At 37.1% G+C, this 25,918-nt stretch overlaps 1 protein-coding gene across 5 annotated transcripts in view; it reads left to right on the forward strand.

Annotated features, from left to right (window-relative positions):
• The first annotated feature begins 2,242 nt into the window (after positions 1 to 2,242).
• MLF1 (myeloid leukemia factor 1) overlaps positions 2,243 to 25,918 on the forward strand; it is a 30,055-nt gene continuing 6,379 nt past the window's right edge. For 2 of the 5 annotated variants that reach the window (XR_003680116.2, XM_028490482.2), the window contains exons 1-4: positions 2,244 to 2,405; positions 15,192 to 15,339; positions 24,801 to 24,878; positions 25,239 to 25,322. Coding sequence is in view for 4 of the 5 variants with exons in the window: in XM_028490482.2 (XP_028346283.1) it covers positions 2,359 to 2,405; positions 15,192 to 15,339; positions 24,801 to 24,878; positions 25,239 to 25,322 (357 nt within the window). In the remaining variant the exon portion in view is untranslated. Of the gene's footprint in view, positions 2,406 to 15,191; positions 15,340 to 19,698; positions 19,741 to 24,800; positions 24,879 to 25,238; positions 25,323 to 25,918 lie in introns of all 5 variants that reach the window. The other 3 variants (XM_028490485.2, XM_055081768.1, XM_028490487.2) reach the window with 3 other exon arrangements.

Below are 25,918 nucleotides of genomic sequence, written 5' to 3' on the forward strand. Positions count from 1 at the left end.
CCACCGGGGAAAATTCCAGGCACCCCACCCAGTTCAATTACTGGCTGTGTGAACTTTGGCAATTTTCTTAGCCTCTCTGTGTCTTGGTTGCATCACCTATAAATGGAGATGAAAAACCATTGCTACTCCATAAAAATCTTTTGAGGATTTAATGAGTTAATACACATGAAGTGCCTATAACAGTGCCTGGCACACATTCAATAAATATGAGCTATTGTTCTTCTATCTACAGCCAAGTCCAGGACCTTCTCCCCTTAGTCCTGCTCTGCATCTCTATTCTCCCCTCCTCTGGTATTCATCCTCTGCCAACCCACCTTGTCTTTCACCTCCTCCCTCTTTACCTATCTGATCTGAAACTGATGAGGTCTCTTTAGCTTCAACTCTCCTTTTTCCTCTACTAACTATTTTTTAAGCATTGGCCATTAGGCCCAAACTCCTTTTAGAAGCTCCAGGTAACTCCCTGACTAACCTGTGCCTGGACTAAAGTTTTCATGTTTTAACAGTGCAATTCTAAGAAAAATCCCAATGGGAACAAGAGGGAAAAACTTCTCACAAGTTGCTTTATTTGACCTTAATCCAGAACTATTTTAATCCTATCATTTATCACCAATAACTTACCCCATTTCATTTAAGTTTTTTTGTGTTTTTTTTTAAAGCATGGCCTCCTTAACATCTTGGGTTGTATTATTTTAAAGAGAAAATAATTTCAGGTCTTCTAAAACTATTTTTTTTTGCCTTGAAACTAATCAAGAAGATCCCTAATATGTATATGCTCTCTGAACTTCATTCTGAGGCTGGGGAAGAAAATATCCTCTTCCCCGGAAGGGCTATGCTATCTCAACTTGGGCTGTGAAGGCTGCCCAACCTCATGTCACCAGTCTCGGCAAAGGGGGGCTGCCAGAGAACTTGGCTAAAGGTGGGGAGGTAAAAGGTCAAAAGGATTAAATTTCTGACTCCCAAAATAACCCTGAGTACTCCTGCCACCTCCAAATCAGGCCCTGCACGCTTCTTCACTCTGGCAGAGTGCCACTTCTCTGGCCCAATCCCAGGAGGCCCTGTGGAGCCATGGATAACACTCTGTCTCCACATGACAGCCCTCTAGAGAGGCTGGGGAGCCCACTTAATTAAGGATGGACATGCAAGGTGCATTTTCTCTCTTCTTACACTCAATTGTTCTTCTCTTTCTTTAATGTTCTTTCTTTCTTCTTCTCCACCTTTCTCTAGGCTCCTGCAAGTTCTCAGGACAGTGTTTTCCAAAGCTCAATAATGTGAGAAACACTGTCATGATGCCCTTCCCCACTCCCCCCCAACATATCCAAATCCCACCTGTACTGTTTCCTTAAATTAGCTCACTTTTTCACTTAAGTGTTTAAAGACTAGTTACTCCTTTAAACTTAAAACCAGTTTCACTTGCCATAAACACAAGGCTCAGATATAAATATAATTAAAACAAAAATATACAGTAATGGAATTTTAGTTGGCTATGGCTGCTTGCTGCAGGCCTTGTGCCTGAGTCCTACTCTGTTAAGGAATGCTGGAGAAGGTGTTAAAGACATACCAGCATCAAAGTGAGACTTGCTTCTTGAAATAGGGACTGGAAAGTGGATGGAAGAGAGCAAAGTTCTCATCTTATTTTTAAATAACATGTCAACGTAAAACTTAAGCATTTCCCACTTTGGGAAACACTGCTTTCAGTTCAGGCTCACAAAAGGCAAATATTGTTTGTTGAAATCGGATAGGCCTCGTCCGATTTCCCTCAAGTACTGGGTACACTATTTACTAACAGTACTCAAAAACTTTTTGCATATCTTTTCTTATTATTTGTTCACAGCGTCCGACCAACCACCACAGAGTGTTTCGGATATAGGACTCTGCTGTGGATCACAAAATGTGGCCGGTGAATGGGTCTTTGGATGCCATTTAGCCTAAATCTTTACCCATCTCCATTTTCCCGGAGAGACTTGGGGTTCGAGGCCGAGGGGGATTTGCCCAAGGTCACACAGGGGGTAGACTGATTTTTGTGTTCCTGCAGCCCAGAGAACAAGCTATCTTGTGCTACCAGAGGCTTCACGATGGGTTGCCTGGCTGGCGCGTGGCCGAACTTCCAGTCTCCTGTGTTGATGGAGGTTGCCATGGCAGCGGCACATTGTTTTCCCCGCCTCATCTTGATGACGTTTTGGAACTAGCGTCCAATGGGAAAGCAGCTCCGCGTCAAGCACCGCCTTTCCCGACGGGCACGGCCTTAGCGACTGAGAGACGAGCGTTGACAGTGCTGGACCGGCTGGCTCGGGTCGCGGCCGCGGCGTTACATCGTTTTCCAATCTGTCCGCAAACGCCGCCACCCGAGACAGAGCCAGGATGTTCGGGATGCTGAGCAGCAGCTTTGAGGATGATCCCTTCTTCTCGTGAGTGTCGGCGGGCCGGGAGCCGGCGGTCGCGCGGGAACTCGGGGATCTTGAGCGGAGCTATCTTAAGGAAAAAGAGTCAGTTAAAACTCAAAAGAGGGCGAGAGGGAATTCGAGTGACTCTAGGAGGCAGCTTGAGGGAGAGGAAGACTTGGGGGGCGTGAGAGGGAACGGAGAAGATTTAGGGGCGTGTGACGGAGAGGAGAGGAGGATTTCGGGATGTGGGAAGGAGGGGAGAGAAATTTGCCGGGCGTGAGGTGGGGGTAGGTCTGTGCAGGCTTCCCCGCCCAACAAACCCGTGTGCCGGCTGCTCTCAACTTGGCCAGACTTCGGATACTTCCCGCCCCGCAACCCCTGTGCTTCTGGTGTTGGGAGTCCCGCCTTCGCAGCCGCAGAGGCTTTGCAGGTGACGACGGTAACTGCCCTCTCGGTGGAACTTCTGCAGAAAATTATATCTACAGGACCCTTTCCACACCTGCTTCTATTCCAAATGAGGGGCAGGGAATGTTTAATAAGTCTTCGAAAAAGGAAACTTTTTTTAAAAACAGTATTTTCCATAATACGTGCTTATAAGAGCACTTGGAGAGTTTTGCTGTCTCTCCCTGGAAGTGGTTGGAAATTGCCAGGTGCCCTGTTTGTCTCCTTTGCTTGTTTTGTTACAAAGCTAGCCTTGTTTGGAGAGAGACTCCTCTTTCTGTCAAAAGTACAAATAGGACAGGGAAGCAGAGAGAGGTGCACTGAGCACCTCAGGTAAACAAGTGCCAACCCGGTGAATGGTTCCAAGTGAAATAATATGATGCCTTAAGACGAAGGCATCCAGAAATTAGTTGTTTCATTATGATCTAATTTTCTGGGTTTTGCTGTCTTGTTTTTTCTTTAGTTCTTCCTTTGTCGGTTATATAAAAGTAATAACACAATCTAGTGATCCCTAAAACAGGAAGATTTGTGTTACTTTTTTACCCAAGTGTTTTGCCAGTTTGAATTTTGACTTTCTGTCCTAATTTATATTGATCACTTAAATTCTCTATCTATGCAACTTGGGGACCATCTTTTTAAAAAGTTAAAATGTTAACAGTTTACTACATCGATTTTTTTGTTTTTAAAGAAAAATATTATATTGTCTTAAATGTATTAGTACTATATTGAAACCAAATAACATAAAAGTAATAACTGAAAGAAAATTAACAGTAGAAAGATGAAATGATTAATTTAGAAAAAATTAAATGATTAATATTTTATTCTAAAGATTATTCATTATAATTAAGGGGTGTATGGACTCCAGCAAATTTATCATGCTGTTTTAACTTGTTTAGGAGCAGTTGAGACGCTTATGACCAGTGTCATTTTAACACATTTCAAATTTTGGATTATGATTTGCTCTTTTAAAAGCCTCTGAGAGTAGGGACTAAATATATCCATAGATTAGTTGAGCTGTTGAAGTGGTTCTTATGTAATTGTGACATCAGTACAATGGACGACAGTTAAGAAGATTATGACAGACAACTTTTGAGTTGTATTGTCTTTAATTATATCAAAAGAGCAATGAACTAAACTTAACCATGAATGTATAATTAGTACCTTCTTTAAAACGTCTAGCAAAAGTGTAATTTAAACTCTTGGGTGACACTTTCTGAGCAAAGGCAATGAACCCAAGAGTCAGGGTCAGAAATAGTAACAGACCACAAATAGTAGGCATACATCAAAGAACACTCTTCCCCTGGGCTTAGGATGGATAGGACCATCAGTTACATGTCAGTAGGTTTTTCAGTCATCATTTTATGTAGCCTTCTTCAAATGCAGGCAGCCATATCATAGAAATCTGGGATAAAATTAATTAACTTTATAAAACTGACTTATAATTTCTTTGCTCCACAATTAACATAATTAGGGGAGACAAGGGAGAAAGAGAATGTGAGTTTATATTTATTTCAAGTAATGTGTCATTTGACCCACCCCTTTTACCGAAACCCCAAACAAAATGAGAATCCACTACTTAATACAAGTCAAGCATAAGGAATTGATAAATGTGACAGACTCCTTATTAAATCATCCACTGACCTTAAGGAACACAGAAGGGTTCCATGCCCACCACCTTTTATGTAACTATTATCCCCATTGCTAACATTATGTGTCTGGTCATTGGGTTCCCTAGTGGCTATTTTAATGTCTGACATGTAGAAAGTATTCAAGAGATATTGCTTAATGACAATCTGGTGTATTTTACTCTGTCTTGTAGTTAATGTGGTATTTAGTTGATTGCTGGATTGCTGAAAGTAGTTACAGATGGTCCCCAATTTACGATGGTTCCACTTAAGATTTTTCAACTTTACCATGGTGAGAAAACAATACACATTCAGTAGAAACCATACTTTGAATTTTGAATTTCAGTCTTTTCCCGGGCTAGCGACATGTGGTACAATACTGTCACGAGGTAGGCAGTGGCAGGGGCAATGAGCCTCAGCTCTGTCAGCCACACGATCACGAGAGTGAACAACCCATCACTGACAACCATTCTGTTTTTCACTTTTAGTACAGTATTCAATAAATTACACGAGGTGTTCAATACTTTATTAAAAAGTAGGCTTTGTGTTAGATAGTTTTGCCCAACTGCAGGCTAACGTAAGTGTTCTGAGCACGTTTAAGGTACACTAGCCTAAGCTATGATGTTTGGTAGATTAGATGTATTAAATGCATTTTCGACTTATGGTTATTTTCACCTTATGATGGGTTTATCAGGATGTAACCCCATCACAAGTAGTGGAAGATCTGTATGTGCATTCAGCAGGTGCCATTGTCGATGCTGGCACTTTCTAATTTAAATACTACCATTTTCTAAATAATTCATTAGTTCGGAATCAGGGATATTAATAATAAGCACATTCTACTAATTTACTAATTAAAAGTGGGCAGGCACAAAGTATATACTTCTTGGATACAAAATTAGAATTATTAAATAAATTGGGACTGGTAAAATACAGTGTCAAATTGTCAAACACTTTAGAGATTTGAGTAAAAAACAAAATCTAGTCTTGAATTCAAATATATTCATTTTTAATGTTTACCTTCCTATAATAGCACATATTAAATGTTTCATCAGAAAATTAAAGGGAAACTTTAAAAGTGATATTTTAAAGTTCGTTGTTTTATTATATATTTGGGACATTTTTGGTGTCATAATATGTTTCAGAGCTGAAGTTATTTCAGTGAAAATTGCCTCACAGTATACATTCACATATACCTTTTTAAACAAATAATACTTGTAATTTGGTTAAAAAAACAAAGGCTAAAAGCTAGCACTTCCTGGCATGCAGTTTTCTCTCAAGAATACTACTTTCTCCTCCCGTTTGCATTTTCTTAAGAATAGAAATATGCAAGTATGGACAGAAAAATTAATTTGAGAATAAAATGATTTTGGCATCTATCCTACACCCTAAAAAACATTGGTTATTAAATGTAAAAGTTTACATATATTTAGTACAATCTAGAAACTTCTGCTTTGTACAGAAACATGAACTTCGAATCTTCTGAGCTACGGAAATGAAATTCTGATTGTGCAAAGAACAGCTATGTTACCACTTATCAGCTATTAGACATTAAACAGCCTTTAATAAGGCAAATCAGCTTTATTTTTCATAGTAAATTGTTAGCATTTCTTTAAGCCACCCAAACTCTTCATGTGGGCACCATATTGTGATGACCAGTCTTTGGTTAAAGAAAGCCTGCATATATTCTTAGGATGTTACTTTTTCTATCTCCTCACTCTCATCAGGGGCTAAAATTTACATATGTATAATCTCTATTTTTAATTTTTAAAAATTTATTTATTTTGCACTTTGGCGGTAGTCAGAGGACACTGCTTTGACCTACTTACTGAGTTGAAAGTGAATGTATTACACATACAAGACAGGCACTGACTGATATTTTCTTGATTGAGAATATTGCCACGGCAGAAAATAAAACAAAATCACCTTATTAAATAAGCTAGACTGTTCGTTCGGGGCATTCTTTGGCTCGTTAAGTATGAACCATTGAGTTAGGAGCCAAGGAGCACAACACGATTATGACATAGTCAAAGAATGCCATTTGGTACCATCTGATCATATCCTAATGCTTAGTTCTATCAATGACTTTGTAAGCATTCACACAGAAGTAGAGGAGTACCTACAGGATGGGAAGGAGCCATAGTCATTCCTACATCTCTTACAATATCAAAGCCTTCTGCCACACCACCATTTTAAACTGTACTTCTAAACAGTAGGCAAATAAAATTGCCTATGGAAATGTAATTCATTCTTCAAGTATTTCTTAGTTTTCTACTATATACCCAGCCCTGTGGACTTTGTTATAAATTTGTAGAAGTCATGGTCCATGCCCTAAAAGATTCTCTTACGAAGGTTGTATGCATTATTTCTAGTGTCGAAAATATATCATCTGATCTATTTTCTTTATGGACCCATACACCTTACTGAGAGTAGGAAACATTTTTTTGTGATCAAAGACCCATAGCAATCTGCTTATGCCACTACCATGTATAGTGGAAGGAAGGAATTTCCCTTGATGAATGGGACTGCCATATCAGTTATCTAAGAACCTTGTGTAATAAAGAATAGTGTACTGCTTTTTTACTTAGAAGCACAAATATCTTAATTCTTGTACAGGCCAGTAAAATTGTAACTCTGGTAAAATATATATATTACATGTATATATAATATATATATTTATTATATATATATACAACATATATATTTGAGAGAATCTTAAAGAAAAAAAAACTTATTCTGAAGTGAAACATTGCCAGTCCTTAAAAAAAACACTTTTATGTTGAGGTTATCCCAAGAGACCCAGAATCAATCTAGGAGTTAAGATTTTTTTGTTGGGGGAGGGGTCAGCAATTTTTCCTAGCTTCTGATAGGCAAATATAATGGAGTAGGAAACGTATGTTTGGTACCAAATTTCATTCTGTTTGATTGTGGTTTGTGTCAGCAATGCTGAGAGAAGTAGTATGGCCATCATAATAGTATAAGTAAATTTTTCCTCATTTAAATGAAAATGTATTCTCATGGAAAATCTGAAGACTGTAGAAAATTTGGTAAAGGAAATCATGCAACCCAAGATTTTAGCTACTATCATTATTTTGGTGTATTTCGTTTCTATTTTCCATATATGAAATTTTTTCTCCAAAATTGGAACCAAACTTTATGGTTATAAATATACTGTTTTGGCTTCCCTGGTGGTGCAGTGGTTAAGAGTCTGCCTGCCAATGCAGGGGACATGGGTTCGAGCCCTGGTAGGGGAAGCTCCCACATGCCGTGGAGCAGCTAATCCCCTGCGCCACAACTACTGAGCCTGTGCGCCTAGAGCCCGTGCTCGGCAACAAGAGAAGCCACCGCAATGAGAAGCCTGCGCACCGCAACAAAGAGTAGCCCCTGCTCACCGCAACTGGAGAAAGCCCGTGCAGCAACAAAGACCCAATGTAGCCAAAAATAAATAAATAAAATAAATAAATTTATAAAAATAAATATACTGTGTTTTTCCTCAACATATACCATAAGCATTTCCCTAGTCTTTAGGTATTCTTTAAAGCATGAATTTAGTGGATGCAAAATATTGCATCCTGTGGATGTACAAAGAATATTTTTCATATACATCTTTAACCACATTTCAAGTTACTACTTTAGACCAGTTTATGTACACAGTATGACCAGTTTATAGGGTATTAGCTTTGTAAAGTGTCATCATATTTCTAGTTTATTTTCCTAGAAGAATGAAACATTAATTTTCTTTCTTTTTAAAAAAATATTTATTTATTTGGTGGCACCGGGTCTTAGTTGCAGCACACGGGATCTTTGTTATGGCCTGCAGGATCTTTAGTTGCGGCATGCGGAATATTTAGTTGCTGCATGCGGGATCTAGTTCCCTGACCAGGAATCGAACCTGGGCCCCCTGCATTGGGAGTGTGGAGGCTTAACCGCTGGACCACCAGGGAAGTCCCAAAACATTAATTTTCAAAGGAGAACAATATGATTAAGTAGAAAAATGTAAAAACTCTTCCTACCTGAGAAAACAAACTCTATTAGATTAATTTTTAAAATATTAAAATAACTTCTTGCTACCACAAGAGATTTTGCCTTTGTTAAAAAAGAAAAAAATTCAAGCTTGAACGGGAGAAATCTTAAAGTCCTATTTCCAAGCAGCTGCTGTTTTGGGTAGACATGAGTTGAACTCACTTCAGGGTCCAGCCAGGTTTCTTCCTGAATGGTTCAGACAGGTGCAAAAGCCAGACTGTGAGCCCACTTTTGTCTTAATGCTTTTTCCAAAAAGCAGCCTTTTGTTCATGTCAATAAAAAAATTAAGATTTTTTTTAGCATTTGCTCTATGTATAAATATACCTACTCCTATTTAAATAAAGAGAAACCTGGGCAACATTTTAAATGAGCCACATTTAGTTGCTGCATTTTTAACCCAATTATAATGCAATCAGAAAAATAAATCTTACTGAATGTTATGTTTCTATAGGAAAATAATAGCTATTTAATACTCATTTATTCACTGAGCAAAACTAGTATTCCCTGAAGTATCTTTCTTCATGCAGTTGAATGTCATCCACGTATCTAAAGGGAAAGTTGACTGGTTTTCTTAAGTAACTGCATATTAATTAGAATGAACATTTTAATCTTCATACTTGTACCCATATTCTAAGCTCTAAACGTCCAGTGAGTATAGAGATCTCAACAAAAGGACTCTCTTTAGAAGCATCCATTTTAAAAACATCAGATGGTATGAAATCCTTTAACTCTACATAGTTCTATTTCTTTTTTATTCTTTAAAGATTTTTAGGAAACATTTTGAATATATACTACAAAAGTGTAACATACCCCTCACCCAGAATTTCAAAATTTACACCTGTTTTACCCATCTCTATCACTGCTGCTGTCTCCAAAGTGTTTTGTTTTTTAAAAAATAAATTTATTTATTTATTTATTTTTGGCTGCATTGGGTCTTCGTTGCGGTGCGCGGGCTTCTCATTGCAGTGGCTTCTCTTGTTGTGGAGCATGGGCTCTAGGCGCGCGGGCTTCAGTAGTTGTGGCACGTGGGCTCCAAAGCACAGGCTCAGTAGTTGTGGCGCACGGGTTAGCTGCTCCACGGCATGTGGGATCCTCCCGGACTAGGGTTCGAACCCATGTCCCCTGCATTGTCAGGCGGATTCTTAACCACTGCACCACCAGGGAAGTCCCCAAAGTGTTTTAAACCAAATTTCAGACTTCTTGTCATCTTATTCATATGTATTTCCAAATACATCTCTGAAAAATATTGTTGTATTCTTACATCACCACAATACCATATTTACATCTAACAAAATTAACAATAATTCCAATTTCTTGGTATCATCTGGCATTGAGTATCATCTAGATATGAAATACTTAGGAACAGTCTGGTTTTTAAGGTAAAAACTAGAGATTGTTTCTTAGACAACTCACTTATTGGTCCTAGAACTACTTGAAACTCTGTCTCTTTAAGTAAAAAGTAGGGAGATACATACACCAAATTCTGATTCCTTAATTGTAAACTAACTTTTGATCTTCATGTCTTGATTTGGGAAAGCATAAAACTCTGTTTCTGCCCTCTAGTCTCATTGTGTGCCATTGATCCACATAATTTTTAAATTGTCACAACTTCCGCATAGTGCTAGTTGCCTATAATTCTGCTAAAATAGTGATTCTCAAGCTTTTAACAGGTGGCAGGTCTAGGAATAGTAGTCTGTTAAATTTTCCGTGCCCATCACTCCTATTAATAAGACAAAAATCCAAAACTAAAAGTTCTATAAGAATTCATGGGAAAATTATTTATGATATTTTTCTTCATTGTATGTATAATATCTTTACTTGATTATTCGTAATATGTTAGAGTCTGTTTTTGGTTGGAAAGAATGAAATATGAATAATCTCTAAATAAACCTAATGCTCCTAGTATCTTCATTTTATCCTATTTCCTAAATGAATTTAGTACATTTCTGTAGTTAATACTGAACGTTCAACTAAAGAGACTCTTCATTCTCAGAGATTCGGTTACTAATTTGGTTAAGAACAGTTTAATTTTTGGACTCCTGTTGAAATTTTTGTGTTCTGTTGCACTAAGAGCATCCTCAACCTGCACACACTGGAGAGCACTTGACTTTTATGACTTTGCATAAAATTTGTCAGCAGGAAGGAGGCTGGAAAGTAGTCAGGGCAATGTCTGCAAGTGGATTGGTATGTAAAGGACAAGGGAGTGACAGTAGAACAAATGAAGAAGTAAGAGGACTGACATGTTACAGTGTTTTAGAATACGGCTCAATTATCCAGACCAGCAGTGGTCCTAATGCAGGTGTGGCTGAAAATTATAGTGTCAGTCAGGTATGCAGAGGACCTGCTATTTGTCATTCATAAATATATTTCTTTCTCTACTTAACCACTTTCCTTCAAAACAATTGATACTGCACAAGAGTAAACAGATCTGTAGAACAAAACAGTCCGGAAACACTCTCATAAACAGCCTCCCTATTAGATATATTTAGAGAATACTCATCTTTTTATTTTTTATTTTAATGCTTTGTAATATCATCACATGTACCTGGGAAATGGCACTGCTTTCTGAGTAGAAGACTAGATTATAATTGCTGGAAATCCTTTAGACAACTTAAAAACACTCACCTTTACACCAGTTATTGTAGAATCAATTTAATCATTTGAAACATTCAATATAAATTTCTACATTCAATTTTCAGAAATTATGTTCAAGTCGAATTAAGGCAATAAGACTTCAGAACTACATAATATTTTTTGGAGTAAAGTTCTGTCCTAGCATATAATTAAAACTAATGCCTAACTGAAAACAGATGGGAAATATTAATTTATTGAAGCAAAAACTTAGTAACATCTTACCATGAATACCGAAATTTGACACGCTTTAGGGTTTTCACAGAAATAAATTGGTATACTTTATTTTACAGCATTTTAGTGGGAGTAGAACTTTTGTAGAACTTTTTTCCCATTTCAATTTTCCATGTTTACACATGCACTATAAGACTTTAAAAAATGAGGAAAATCTCTTAAAATTTAATAACATCCAACATCCAGCAATTAATATCTTGTTTTATAAAGTATCAAGGTGCTTTACATTTTCAAAAATGTGTTTTGGGGGGCTTCCCTGGTGGCGCAGTGGTTGAGAGTCCTCCTGCCAATGCAGGGGACACGGGTTCGTGCCCCGGTCCGGGAAGATCCCACATGCCGCGGAGCGGCTGGGTGAGCCTGCGCGTCCGGAGCCTGTGCTCCGCAACGGGAGAGGCCACAACAGTGAGAGGCCCGCGTACCTCAAAAAAAAAAAAAAAAAGTGTTTTTGGAATGTGTAATACATGCTTATGGCAAAAACTCAAAAAGGTACAGAAGAATACATAATTAAAAGACCCCTCCTCACAACAAAGCAAATATAGTTAACACTAAACTGTACATTTAAAACTGGGAAAACTCATTGAGCTGTACAGTTGTGATTGATCTGTGCACTTTTCTATATGTGCTATACTTCAATAAAATAATTTAAGACAAAAAAAGACTCTCCCACCTTTGGCCCTCAGCCATCTAGCCACCCTCTCAGAATGCAACCACTATGACCAGTTTGCTGCATAGCCTCCTAGGGATATATTCTATACATTTATAAGCATATGTACATGAACTTTTTTAATATAAATGGAGGTATACTACATATCTTGCTAATCCTTCTATATCAATACATAAATATCTGCCTTGCACTTTTAAAGGTGGCATTATATTCCATCTGAATGCTTTTAAAGTGCTGAAAAGTCTTCAATGGCTCATTTCCTATCCTTTTTTGGTTATTGTTCCATCAGTCAGTCCAGAAACATCTGTGGGCCAGATAATTTTGTACAGTAGAGGGAGCAAGAGAGATGTGTCCCCTTTCCTCAAGAAGCTTCTAATTGGGCAGAAAAGACAAATAATATTTTCTGTCTGATATTTTATTTTCAAAAGTCTTTGTTTTATAAAGAGGGCTAACACAAATAGCAAGACTTTATTTTTTAACTTAAATTTTTAAAAAAATTTCCCCTTGACTCCCAATAATGGTAACCTATGCCTTCCCTTCAAGGGAAAGAAAGAAAGTAGAAAAAAATATTGAGGAGTACATAAAAGAAAAATGATAAAATAGTTGAAACAGTCAGTACTGTTCAGACATGCTGCAATGGGATTAAGGCTGACGAAAATAAAAGGAGTAAATCTTCCCACCTACGTTGATATTGTGGAAAATGAAATTTACTCTAGCAACTTGAAGCAGAAAATGATTTATTACAGGGCATTAGATGGCTTCGAGAATCACTGTGATGGCTGAAGAAACAGACTCTAGGTTGAACTTTCAGGAATGACCCTCAAAGTCACATCACATCCAGACCACTGGGGAAGCAACTGCCACTTCCCAAGTTAGGAATCACTAAATTGGGAAGCTGCTGCTACTCCTAATTCCAAAGCTATTGTGTACCTGCTAGCAACCATGTCAGCGAAATGGATTTCACTTCCTGTCCCCCAATACCCATCAAGCTCTAGTGATGAGACACTCTGAGTTGCTAATACTGCTACAGAAAAACTATGTAGCTCTGTGATCATGTTTACCAACAAACAGAAGTAATAGTACATACAGACTCTCCCACACCTCTACCTTCCAGTTGTCCATTGTCCATAATTGGCAGAACCTAAATCCAGAATCTTAGCTGCAGTGGGGTCTAGGAAATTAAATTTTACCTTTTGAGCTTCTGCAGTATAAAAAGGCACATTAAAAGGAAGTTGAAATGGATTGAATGCCATTCTGTCTTTTATATCCTCTTCCCCTTCCTCCAATCTGTAGCTCCCTTCCAACCCCAACGTCTTTTTCTCCTTTGTGTTGCTATTTTAAAGCAGGTAAGTGAAAACAACTATACATGATGAGGAGGATTAAAGTCTACAGTCACGCTACCCTCCCCTCATTTCCTTTCTAGGAGGATAAATTATTGCTCCCAAGGTACTCCTTTGCTGTGCTGTGTCTCAGGAACGAAGGAAAAAGAAAATTATAAGATCTAGAGATCTGCTGTATAACATTGTGCCTGTAGTTAACAATACTGTATTGTACACTTAAAATTTTCTTGGAAGGGTAGGTTTCATAGGAAATGTTCTTACCACAGTAAAAATAAAAGAAAATTGTAAAAAGCTAGAGAAGCTAATTTGATAGAAGAAAGAGAGAGTAGTCTATTAGGCCTTGGATTGAAAGGGTATGGGGAGGAGGTTAAAACAGGAAATCTCAAATACTGAACCAAACTGTAGGACTAAGCACACATTCCAGCTTCTCCCTCCTAATTCAGATCTATAAACTCACTTAAAATACTTTTAACCACTCATGTCCCTGCATCCGTTTATTTCTTTGTCTTGTTCAAAATATGTAAATAACTGCAAACATTTGAGGAAAACTAACATCATGAAAGACAGAAGCTACACTAACCAAACAGAAGAACCAACATTTAAGGAAACAAAACTAATGAAACAAAAAAGACTATGGAATGTGAGATTAATATCTTCAGGAGACCTTCATTTCTAGCGTAGCCAAGAAAGCTCCAGTTGTACCAACTCTCCTTCAGATAACAGTATAATGCCAGAATAAAACACAAAAACAACTTTCTGGAGAAGGTACTGGAAAATGACCAAAATCAGACATACACTGGAGGTGACTCAGCAGTTGGAAGAAGGGAAAGCAATGGTAGCCTATGGGTAAGCTTGATCTGTGCTATGTAGGGGTGGCTAAAACTTGAAACCGTCTGGATAAGAACCAGGCTCAAAGTTCACTGCAGCCACAGTCACAGGAAAATGAGTGAAGTCCCAAAAGGGGAGAGAATCAGAGAGGGTGATCTCTAAGAACTGTTAATAAATTCTGCACAAGTCTCCATTTGAGCCTTACACCTTGTATACGTGGGAGAGACACAAAAGACGCTTATGGAGATATGTGAAATGTCATAGGAGTTGGAGTTAGTTAAAGATGAAAGGCAGAGATAGAAAACTGAGTCAGAAATAAAATTTCCATGCAAAGGTCATAGTCTGGTAAAAACTGAAGACCTAACCAAGGATCCTGGCTGTGTGGCTCAGTAAGCTGATGTTAAGAAAATGAAAAGGCAAGTCCAAGATTGGGGGAAAAAGTATTTACAAGACATATATAACAAAAGCCTGATGTCTAGAATATATAAAGAACTCTTACAACTCCATAACATTAAGACAAAAAAACCTGTTTTTTAAAAAATAATGTTGTATCTTTTATGGTATTCATAACATAGCTATAGTTCTCAATGCTCATATTTAATAAATAAGAGTTAAAAAATAAACAAGCCAGCATTCTTTATTAGCTCTCACTAGAATTTATGTAGACTGCCCAAAGTGGCCTCTACCTGGTAGCAATATTTTTCAGTCCTTTTTTGCCATTTCCTTTAGTGCTGGCTTAAGCTACCTGAGATGTGTTACTTTGTGTTTATCAATTTCATACAATGAGATAAATAAAGGTATATTTTTACTATTATACATAAGTGAATTATGGCACATAACAAACAGAACAGGTTTTGTATTCATGAATAGTGTGTCTTTATGAGATAATTCTATTCTCCTAAACTCTTCTTTTGTCTCTTTAACAAGCATATTAGCCCAAAATCATTCTTTGTAGTATTAAGTTGCCTACTTATTATTTAAATTCCAACACTTACTCTTACATGATTATATGTATTTTCAACAGCGATTCTTATATGGCACACCGAGAAAGTATGCGACAGATGATGAGAAATTTTTCTGAACCTTTTGGAAGAGACCTGTTCAGCATCTCTGATGGCAGAGGAAGAGCTCATAACCATACGGGACATGAGGATGGAGAAAATTCCTTGACTGTAAGTTCTTTATTTTAAAGTTAGTAAAGAAAAGTATTACAGAAGAATATATCTCTGACAACAGGATATGACTAATACTTGTTATAGAAATAACTTATGCAAAAGAAGGGACTGGTTGGAAAGCTGAGTTCTTTAACAATGAATTGTTAATTGTATAGAATTCCACTGTGCTACTAAAAACTTTTAGCACCATAAAGTTATATATTATAAGCCAAACTTAAAACATTGTTTTCCATATGTATATAGTTTTTTCCTCACCTTATCATTTACTCCCATGTCTTACATTAGAACAGGCAAGGAAATATCATTGCATACAACACTTTTTTTTCCCCACTTTAAAATAAAAAACTATAGTATAATGCTTTATTCACTATTGGACCAGGAAAAACCAGTCTTCTGCATGGCTACCTTGGACCTTCAAAACTTAGATTAACTTTTAATTGTATTCAAAAGCCTTGCAAAACTACAATATATATTCAGAAGTCTTGTCTGAGAGCAAACCTAAAAGGTTACAAACATACTCAACTCAAAAGAAAAAAAACAGGATATTTATATACCTTAAGTATTTTCTTTTCTGCTTATTTCTATTGCTTCTTCAGCCTCAGGAATGGCAGTTCTAGAACAACAAATCCACAGGAGTTTCTAAAAGATAAATCTCTGCAATAGAAATGTAGATATTTGGAACTCAGTAAACATTTTGAATTGGTCAATTGGGAAACTTCCAAAATCTTCCAGGAAAACATTTTCGTATTTTCTATTTGCAGTGGTCTTAAATAGAGCACAATGTTTCAAATACTCCTAAGACGTTTGATGGATAACATTGCATTTGCCATTTAAATGAAAGTAATCTTCACCTTCTTTTTCACATACATATTATTCCAATATATATATTAATTACATTCCAGTTATTTTTTAAATTAGTTAATGTGGTATCATTATATATTTTTTACTGTTAGGGCTATAAATTTCCATAAAAGTTGAAAATTAAGGTAAAAGGAAAAAATTGTCAAAGAGAGCAGAAAAATCAAATATGACATTCTGAAATTTTATCTTTCACATGAGCATTGAAGCATTTTATATATCTGCTATAACCACAGCAAAGAAAGAGTAGGGCTGTACATAGTGCTTTGTATTTATGTGCATAAATGAGCTACTCGTAGCCTTTGTAGAAAAAGAAGTGATGGTTTTATTCCCTTGTAAACATAGAAAGGAGATCTGTTTATAATTCAGCTATACAGTTCTTATTGAGGATACCTAAGCTGTAACTCTGCTGGTCATCCTTTGGAAGTCGAAGTAAATGTTTCTTTCCTGGGTACTTGTGCTTAAAACATCTGAATGTTTAATGAGTTGAAATAAGAAATATATGTAACCAAATAAAGAGATAAATTTCTGTGAAACTGTAGTTTATACGATTCATAATTTAGAACTATTTGTATTTTAGCTTGCCTCATATTTGCCTTGCCAATGTGGCTTGAAATCAAGTTTTGGGGAACCAAAAAAACCCACACAGCTGAAGTAATATGGTTGCATAAATGTGATGATTGAATAAGGAAAATCAAGCAGGAAAACAACTCTGAATATAAAGGAAGGCCAAGACCAACATTTGAATGAAAAACTAAAATAGTTGCTACCTTGTCCGGTTTATAGTGACATAAATTAACTTTTGTCTAAGATTATTAATCATAGGTGTAGGCTAAAGTCTGTAGCATTATCCAATAGAGCATTCTGGATGATGCAAATGTTCTAAATCTGCCCTGTTCAGTGGTTAGCCACATATGGCTATCGAGCACTTGAAATGTACCTAGTGCTACTGAATTTTTAATTAAATTCTAATTATTTTAAAACTAATTTTAAATAGCCACATGTGGCTATTGGCTACCTTAATGGAGAGCATGATGATATTCAAATAGACTGGAAAGCTTTTAGCTTTTTTTTAAACCAATGCTGAGTAAAGTACACTGATCACCTATATGTGAACCTATCGTCTTATTTTTTAATTTAATAAAAATCTCTTTAAACATTTTCCCAAGAAAAACTGCAGTACTCATCTACCTATTAAATAAAAAGTAAATGGTTGTTTTTACTATCTCAGATTTAGACAAAACCATTTCATAAAACTTTGAGTTTTATAACTTTTTATATAGTCAATACTGCTAGGTAGTATTTAGTTGCCTCTCCCATCTAAAATCAAGTAGTATACATTCTTCTTCAATTACATTATATTGTATCAACTGTCTTAGAAAGCTAACACCAGTGGGGTTTTTTCTTGTTCAAACTGTGAAAACTCTTTGCCAACCAAGAGTACCAAGCACTATCCTAGGGCAGTTGAAGGGCAGTAGTAATTTTTAAATATAGGAATTTCATCCAGTTTTCCAAGGAACATTCAGCTTCTCTTTTAGCCAAAACACTTTTTCTTTCCCGGTACATTATAATTTATACTGGTGAGATATGGTTCACCTTTTTTCCCCTAGGGTGTGATACATTTGACATGTTTATGTCTCAGCATGAAAGACTTATGTAATAGCAAAACTAAATAAATTAATTAAAAGAAAACAAAAACAAACAACAGTAGCAACAGAAGACCTCTATCCTAACTTCACTTTTCTAAGTTAATGTCTTATAACTAGATGTGAAAGTAGAAACAGAAATTAGAAATTGACAGCAGAAGATGAAAAAGATGGCTGCCTAGTTTGAAAAGAGCATAGTGAAGAAAACAGTAGGCTTTTTGAGCATGCAGGCTGTTCTATTTGAACTTTTATTAACAGTTTACACAAACTTTTTTTTCTCTTTTTATGAAGCTATAAATTTTAAAATGAGTATCTTGATTAAGTAGTGAGCCATATGCTGATGCTTTTTTTTTTTTTTTTTTTTTGCGGTACGCGGGCCTCTCACTGTTGTGGCCTCTTCCGTTGCGGAGCACAGGCTCCGGACGCGCAGGCTCAGCGGCCATGGCTCACGGGCCCAGCCGCTCCGCGGCATGTGGGATCTTCCCGGACCGGGGCACGAACCCGTGTCCCCTGCATCGGCAGGCGGACTCTCAACCACAAATAGACACTTGATAACTTTTTTCTTTATTTTTGGCCCATTTCTTGACGTTTGTCATCTTTAACAGCCCTATTAGGAGGGAAAACAGAGACACCTACAGAAGTAGGAGAAGCATCAGCTTTGACGTTTTCCTGTGTTTGTACTATTAGCATTTTCTTCAGTTCATGATTTCCTTACTGGGATATTTTTAAGCCAGTTGTCCATTTTGAGAGGATTGGTTTGTTTAAAACTATAATTTAATCTGTAAATTTATTTAATTAGGCAGTTTATAATTCAAGATATGACGTGACCATTTGACAATTAGATTGAGAGATGGTGCCAGAGTCAATGTAAAATCTGTTTTTCCTTTCAGTAACAAGAAACAGAAAGAGGAATTTTACTGGTACATCAATGCACTTTGGTGATTACTGTTCTACATATACAGTATAAGTATATATCATCTGATATAACTTATAAAATTGAATATAAACACAGTTTTCTCTACTTTTTTTGACATAACTTACACAGGGAGAAAATTATCACAGAATGATGGTAAAACTTTATATATACCTTTTACCAAGAAATTCAAAATTTATTTTCGACATTTAAAACTTCCAAGTAATGAAAGCTTTTAAGTTGTATACGTGTCTAAAAATTTATTTTTATTCATCTGTACCTACTGAGGAATATAATTTATGAACTATTAATTTTGATTATTCCATCTGTTATACTTAATGTTCTTTTTCCTATTGAAGACTCCAAATATCTTTAAATATCTATGTGTGATCCTTTCTGAAGTCCATATTTCTTATTCCATAAATTAGTTCTTAGGAGCTATTCATTAAATTTTTGGCCGAATATCTCTAGTAATTTTTTGAAATGCTATTAATTTAGATACTTTTGATTTTTAACGGGTTAAAGGAAAGATTAACTGATTTTTTAAAAAATACGGAATAGCTGAACAAAGGAAAGATGATATAATCTTAATCATTGTACCTTATGTGTTAATTTTGGTGTGAATTTGCATTTCCTTTGAGAAATGTTTGTCTCAATCCATAGCAAATACTTTCTCTTTCAACTACCTTTAACAAATACTAGAGTAGTCTTATTTAAAGGTGATATATGGTCTCTCTATTTGCCTGCCAGGATCCTGTCAGGCTCTACAATGAATAATAAACAGATAACTTTAAAAATATATGTTGAATTCTTTTTGATTAAAAGGTTCTGTAATTTGGTTAGCTCTGAACTATATGATTATGCAGTGCATTTCTCTCTTTTTCAGAGATTGTTATATAATAAATATCATAACCAAAATTAATTGGATTTTTTTTCTAGGTGATGAGTTCTCTTGTGCCTTTTGGCAGTTTTGGTAGTATGGTTCATATCATAAGACAAACCATTTGAGCAATATTTTCTGACAAATATTTATTTTTCATTAACTCAAGCAAACTGAATTGGCATGCCATCTCACTTTCATAATGGCTTTTTAGCATTTGTTACTGAAAACCTGTTTCATGTGTTAAATTTATCTTAGAGTGTTTAGGCCTGTGTTTTGTGAAGCAAGTAATATCAACATAATAAAATCAGTTTTCCAAAAGAAATAGTACATTTTAGTTGATGACTATTCACTTGATTTGCAAAGGGATCCCCACAGTTGTGTTTAAAAGTTGGAAACTTCCCCAAGCTTATGAAGACTTTTCAAAAGGTGAAAAACCACCAAACTGTAGATAGACAAGCACGTCTGGAAAAGCTCAGGTTGGCTGCTTTCTCTAGGACTCTATTGCCAATTCATTCATGCTTTTCCTTTCCCAAGTTCAAGCATGGCTACTCTACAACCAGCTTTTCTCCCACCCCTGTTTCTCCAGGCCTTTGGTCCTGTTTTCTGTGGCTCTAGTTTCTAACACACTTAAAGGCAATCTGAGGAGTAACAGAGAATAGCATCACCTTGGAACATTTCCTATGGATGTACCTATGCTCTCATGAAAAAGTTTTTTTATTCTCTTGTGCTAGACTTCAGCCATTTCTCTCCTTAAAGTTTGACAGATAACATTTGTCCTTCCTGACCAGAGTTTTTAGTGGGACAAGTGATGAAGGAAAAAAAAAACAGCTATAGCACAGAGTTATCAGTAAAAATGATCAGGAAGTTCAGCATGCTGTGGGAGCACAGGCAGAAAAAAGCCTGTAGCCCAGACCTTTGGGGATGGTGGAGTGGAGGTCAACTAGAGAACACTTCCTGAACCTTAAGATTAATAGGAATTAGCCAGGAAAATCTGGGAGGGGAGAAGAAGAGTGCCCAACAAAGAGTAAACAGCGTGTGCAAAAACCTAGAGGCTAGGGAGCGCAAAGACGTTTAGGGTCATTTGGCCCTAGGATGTGAGTTGGAGAGTGTGTATAGATGAGGATGGAGAGGTAACCAGGGGGACTTCTTTTGGCCCTGGTAAGGATTGTGCACATTATCTTAAGAGCAGGGGGAGCAACTGATGAATTTTCATCAAAACAGTAGTAGAATCAGGTTCTCATTTTTTAAAGATCATTGTGCCTGCAGAGAGGACAGAGATTAGAAAGGGATCACAGTGGAGTCAGGGAAGCTAGGAGGCTGATCAGGTATTCTGGGAAGTATTAGTGATAGCTTCTACTCAGGTAATAGCTGTGGTGATAAAGAGAAATAATCTCCTTTGAGAAAGAGTTAAATAGGTGAATGGATAGAACTTGGTGATTAATTGGGTGGATGGATCAGTAGAGAGGGAGAAGGAATGTATTATGCTTATTTTTGTGGCATGAGGAATTAGGTAGATGAGAATGCCACTGAGCTAGGAACAGAGCATTGATGCAGTGCAGATATGAGGGCAGGGGTGTTCAGAAAGGTCATTTCAATTCTGGGTGTTTTGCATTTGAGGCATCTGTGGGCTGTCCAGGTGGGATTTATCTGGTAAACAGTTGGATATATGGGTTTGAGCTGAGCTAGAGATAATTAGTTCATTCATTCAGCAAATATTTATTGAGCCCTCCTATGTGCCAGGAGTTGTTTTTAAAGTATTGAGAATATAGTAGTGAGTAAGACAGAGAAGATAGCCCTGCCTTCACAGAGATTATTTTTACAGAGTGGGAAGACAGACAATAAACAACAAAATAATTTCAGATCGTCAAAGTACTTCAAAGTACTCTGAAGGAGATGGAGTAATGATATAGTGACAGGTGGATGTGAGGCAGAGATTAGTTTAGACAGGTGGGCTTCTTAAGGAGGTGATACTTGAATGATTAGAAGAAACTATACTGAGAGTCAGGAGAAAACATTCTAGGCAGAGAAGAGCAGCTGTACAGAGTTCTGAAGGCCTCAAAAGCCCACTGGAATCTCTGCTCTAATTTGTAGCTCCACTTTTTGTCAAGGCGTTGGGCCACCCCATAGCAAGTACAGATACATCTTTTGTGGCTGATTTGATAGTGAATTGAGAAGAGACAGACTATACCCCAAACATCTGATCTTTTTCTCCTCCTCCTCCTCCTCTCCTTCTTTAGGCCAGCCCTTCTATCTCTCTTGAATTGTTCTCTCTTATACAGCCTTGATTCTCAACCTAATGTTGAAGCAAAAAATTCACATTTCCTGAATTGTGTTGAATCTCTGAAATGCAGATTAATTCTGTTGTAGTCCTTTGCATCCTAAAGATGTATCAATATCTCCTAAATATGTCTTTGTTGTTCCCTACTGTGCTAAGTGCAGATTCTAAAAAGGAATTTGCTTTTTTCGTCTATTTCCTATTGTAACTAGCAATAAAAACCCAGTAGAAGGCAGAGACATAAACAGGCCTTTGATAATTCTTTACTGAGTCCCAGCTTGGCACAAAGCAAAAGAATATCCAGAAGGGCTGAAATACCAGCATTGAATAACAGTGCCTTACAGGATTCAAAACACTCCTCCTGCTTGAGCAGGGGAGTTCCTTGAACTAAACACTCCTTATAATAGTAGATGATGCTCTGGGTGACACACTAGAATATGTGCTTCACTTTTTGATTTCTGGTGATTGTTCCAGTGATAAAACCTAAAATCAATAGCAGATCTTTCTAGAGCAGGGTTTTGCAGCATTGACACCACTACTTTCATGTTGGGCTGGATAATTCTTGTTCTGGGGAGCTGTCCTTTGCTTTGTAGGATGTTTAGCAGAATCCCTTGCCTCTACCACTAGATGCCGGTCATATACCCTCCCCAGCTGTGACAAACAAAAATGAGTATAATTATTGCCAAATGTCCCCCTGGGATCAAAATCACTCCTGGCTAAGAAACTACTGTTCTGGAAGAATTCTTAACTGTTCTTCTAAAGGAGCATACTTCTGGAGGAATCAGGCTCCCCAGCTTCAAACTATAGTACAAAGCTACAGTAATCAAGACAGTAAGGTACTGGCACAAAAACAGAAATATACATCAGTGGTACAGGATAGAAACCCCAGAGGTAAACCCATGCCCATATGGTCACCTAATCTATGACAAAGAAGGCAGGAACATACAATGGAGAAAAGACAGCCTCTTCAATAAGTGGTGCTGGGAAAACTGGACAGCTACATGTAAAAGAATGAAATTAGAACACTACCTAACACCATACACAAAAATAAACTTCAAATGGATTAAAGACCTAAATGTAAGACCAGACACTGTAAAACTCTTAGAGGAAAACATAGGAAAACACAAACCATTGATGTGGTTTGACATAAACCACAGCAAGATCTTTTCTGACCCACCTCCTAGAGTAATGAAAATTAAAACAAAAATAAACAAATGTGGGCTTTCCTGGTGGCGCAGTGGTTGAGAGTCCGCCTGCCGATGTAGGGGACACGGGTTCGTGCCCCGGTCCGGGAAGATCCCACATGCCGCGGAGCGGCTAGGCCCGTGAGCCATGGCCTCTGAGCCTGTGCTTCCGGAGCCTGTGCTTCACAACGGGAGAGGCCACAGCAGTGAGAGGCCCGTGTACCGCAAAAAAATTAATTAAATAAATAAACAAATGGTACCTAATTAAACTTAAAAGCTTTTGCACAGCAAAGGAAACCATAAACAAGATGAAAAGACAACCCTCAGAATGGGAGAAAATATTTACAAATGAAACAACAGACAAAGGAATAATCTCCAAAATATACAAACAGCTCATGGAACTCCATATTAAAAAACAAACAATCCAATTTAAAAATGGGTGGAACACCTAAATAGACATTTCACCAAAGAAGATATACAGATGGCCAAGAGGCACATGAAAAGTTGCCCAACATCACCTAAATATTAGAGAAATGCAAAGCAAAACTGCAATGAGGTATCACCTCACACGGATCAGAATAGCCATTATCAAAAAATCTAGAAACAATAAATGCTGGAAAGGGTGTGGTGAAAAGGGAACCCTCCTGCACTCTTGGTGGGAATGTAAATTGATACAACCACTATGGAGAACAGTATGGAGGTTCCTTAAAAAACTAAAAATAGAACTACCTTCCGGAGCCTGTGCTTCACAACGGGAGAGGCCACAGCAGTGAGAGGCCCGTGTACCGCAAAAAAATTAATTAAATAAATAAACAAATGGTACCTAATTAAACTTAAAAGCTTTTGCACAGCAAAGGAAACCATAAACAAGACAAAAAGACAACCCTCAGAATGGGAGAAAATATTTACAAATGAAACAACAGACAAAGGAATAATCTCCAAAATATACAAACAGCTCATGGAACTCCATATTAAAAAACAAACAATCCAATTTAAAAATGGGTGGAACACCTAAATAGACATTTCACCAAAGAAGATATACAGATGGCCAAGAGGCACATGAAAAGTTGCCCAACATCACCTAAATATTAGAGAAATAAAAAAAAAAAAAATAGTACTGATGAACCTAGTGGCAGGGCAGGAATAAAGACTTAGACATAGAGAATGGACTTGAGGACACGAGGTGGGAGGGGGAAGCTGGAGCGAAGTGAGAGTAGCATCGACATTTGTACACTACCAAATGTAAAATAGATAGCTAGTGGGAAGCAGCAGCTATATCACTTGGAGATCAGCTCAGTTCTTTGCAATGACCTAGAGGGGTAGGATAGGGAGGGTTGGGAGGGAGGCCCAAGAGGGATGGGATATAGGGACATATGTATGCATGTGGCTGATTCACTTTGTTGTGCAGCAGAAACTAACACAGTATTGTGAAACAGTTATACTCCAATAAAGATCTATTAAAATAAATGAATAAATAAAATAAATAAAGGAGCATACCTCATGCTTCAAGGGTGTGCCCTACTGAGCCGGCATTGGTAGGCAGCAAATCCAAGGACTGTTAGTGGAGTGAATCAACCTATATCACTTGGGTCCAAGTCTGATGGAAAGGAGGGCTGAATACTCCAGAGGCAGCTTCTTGTGGAACTGCTGGAAGGAACCCTGTCATCTTATACTCAGGTTTTATTTATTTGCCTGGTAGGATATCCAGAAGGAAGAAGGAAAAATTGGAAGACTAGTCTATGCTAGAGCTGTCCCACAGCCAAGGATACACCACTCAGTATTTAAATATTAACCAAATTATGTTATGAGCAAGTTGAATTTTATGTGTGTGTGTATTTATATGTTCTTGCATGTATATATGTGTGGATATATACATATGTATGTATGCATGTATTTATAGTGTTACAACTCCCTAACCATTTGTATGTTGGCTGTTTAGGATTTTGTGTATGCTTCAAATTCTTCTTTAACAAATCACTTTCATTATATAGTCCTTAAATTATCTTTGCCTGGTCGATCACTGCATGAGACCCCACAGCAAAAATAAAAAAAAAAAATTTCAGCTGTTTTGGGAATGTTGATTTGCTTCTTTTGTGTTGTGCTTATACTTAATAACATACTTCCTAATATCCTATAGCGTACAGATGTCAACCCTTTTCAGGCAATGGACCGAATGATGTTAAATATGCGAAACAGTATGCAGGAATTACAAAGAAACTTTGTAAGTACTAAAAGATTGATGAGAATGTTATTTTCAGTTTTTGGTACCCTATATTATAGTGGCTTTCAACCTTTTTCTAACCATGGTCCACAGTGATTGAAAAATATATCTTACATCATGACAGTACTTGTGTACTGTATATATTTTACACCTGAAATAAAAGTTTCATGAGAAAATAATCATACTGTTTACAGCATGTGCTGATATTTTCTATTTTACTTCATATTTTAAAAATCCTGGTCACAACGTACCAAAATGATTTTAGAACCTGCAAGTTTGAAAAACAGCGTTAATTAAACTTTCAAAATAAAAAATTCAACTTCAAAAACATTTATTCTGCTGAAGATCACTATTGTAAATGAATGTTTTATATGAATTTAGATTTTCTTATTATGTATAACTTGTCTACTTAAAAAGATTTGTAGCATCTAAGAAATTAAGTTTTAGCGTTTAAAAATAACTCTGGGGCTTCCCTGGTGGCGCAGTGGTTGAGAATCCGCCTGCCGATGCAGGGGACACGGGTTCGTGCCCCGGTCTGGGAAGATCCCACATGCCGCGGAGCGGCTGGGCCCATGAGCCATGGCCGCTGAGCCTGC

The sequence above is a fragment of the Physeter macrocephalus genome, chromosome 1 (genome assembly GCF_002837175.3).
Source record: "Physeter macrocephalus isolate SW-GA chromosome 1, ASM283717v5, whole genome shotgun sequence".
Classification (NCBI taxonomy): Eukaryota; Metazoa; Chordata; class Mammalia; order Artiodactyla; family Physeteridae; genus Physeter; species Physeter macrocephalus.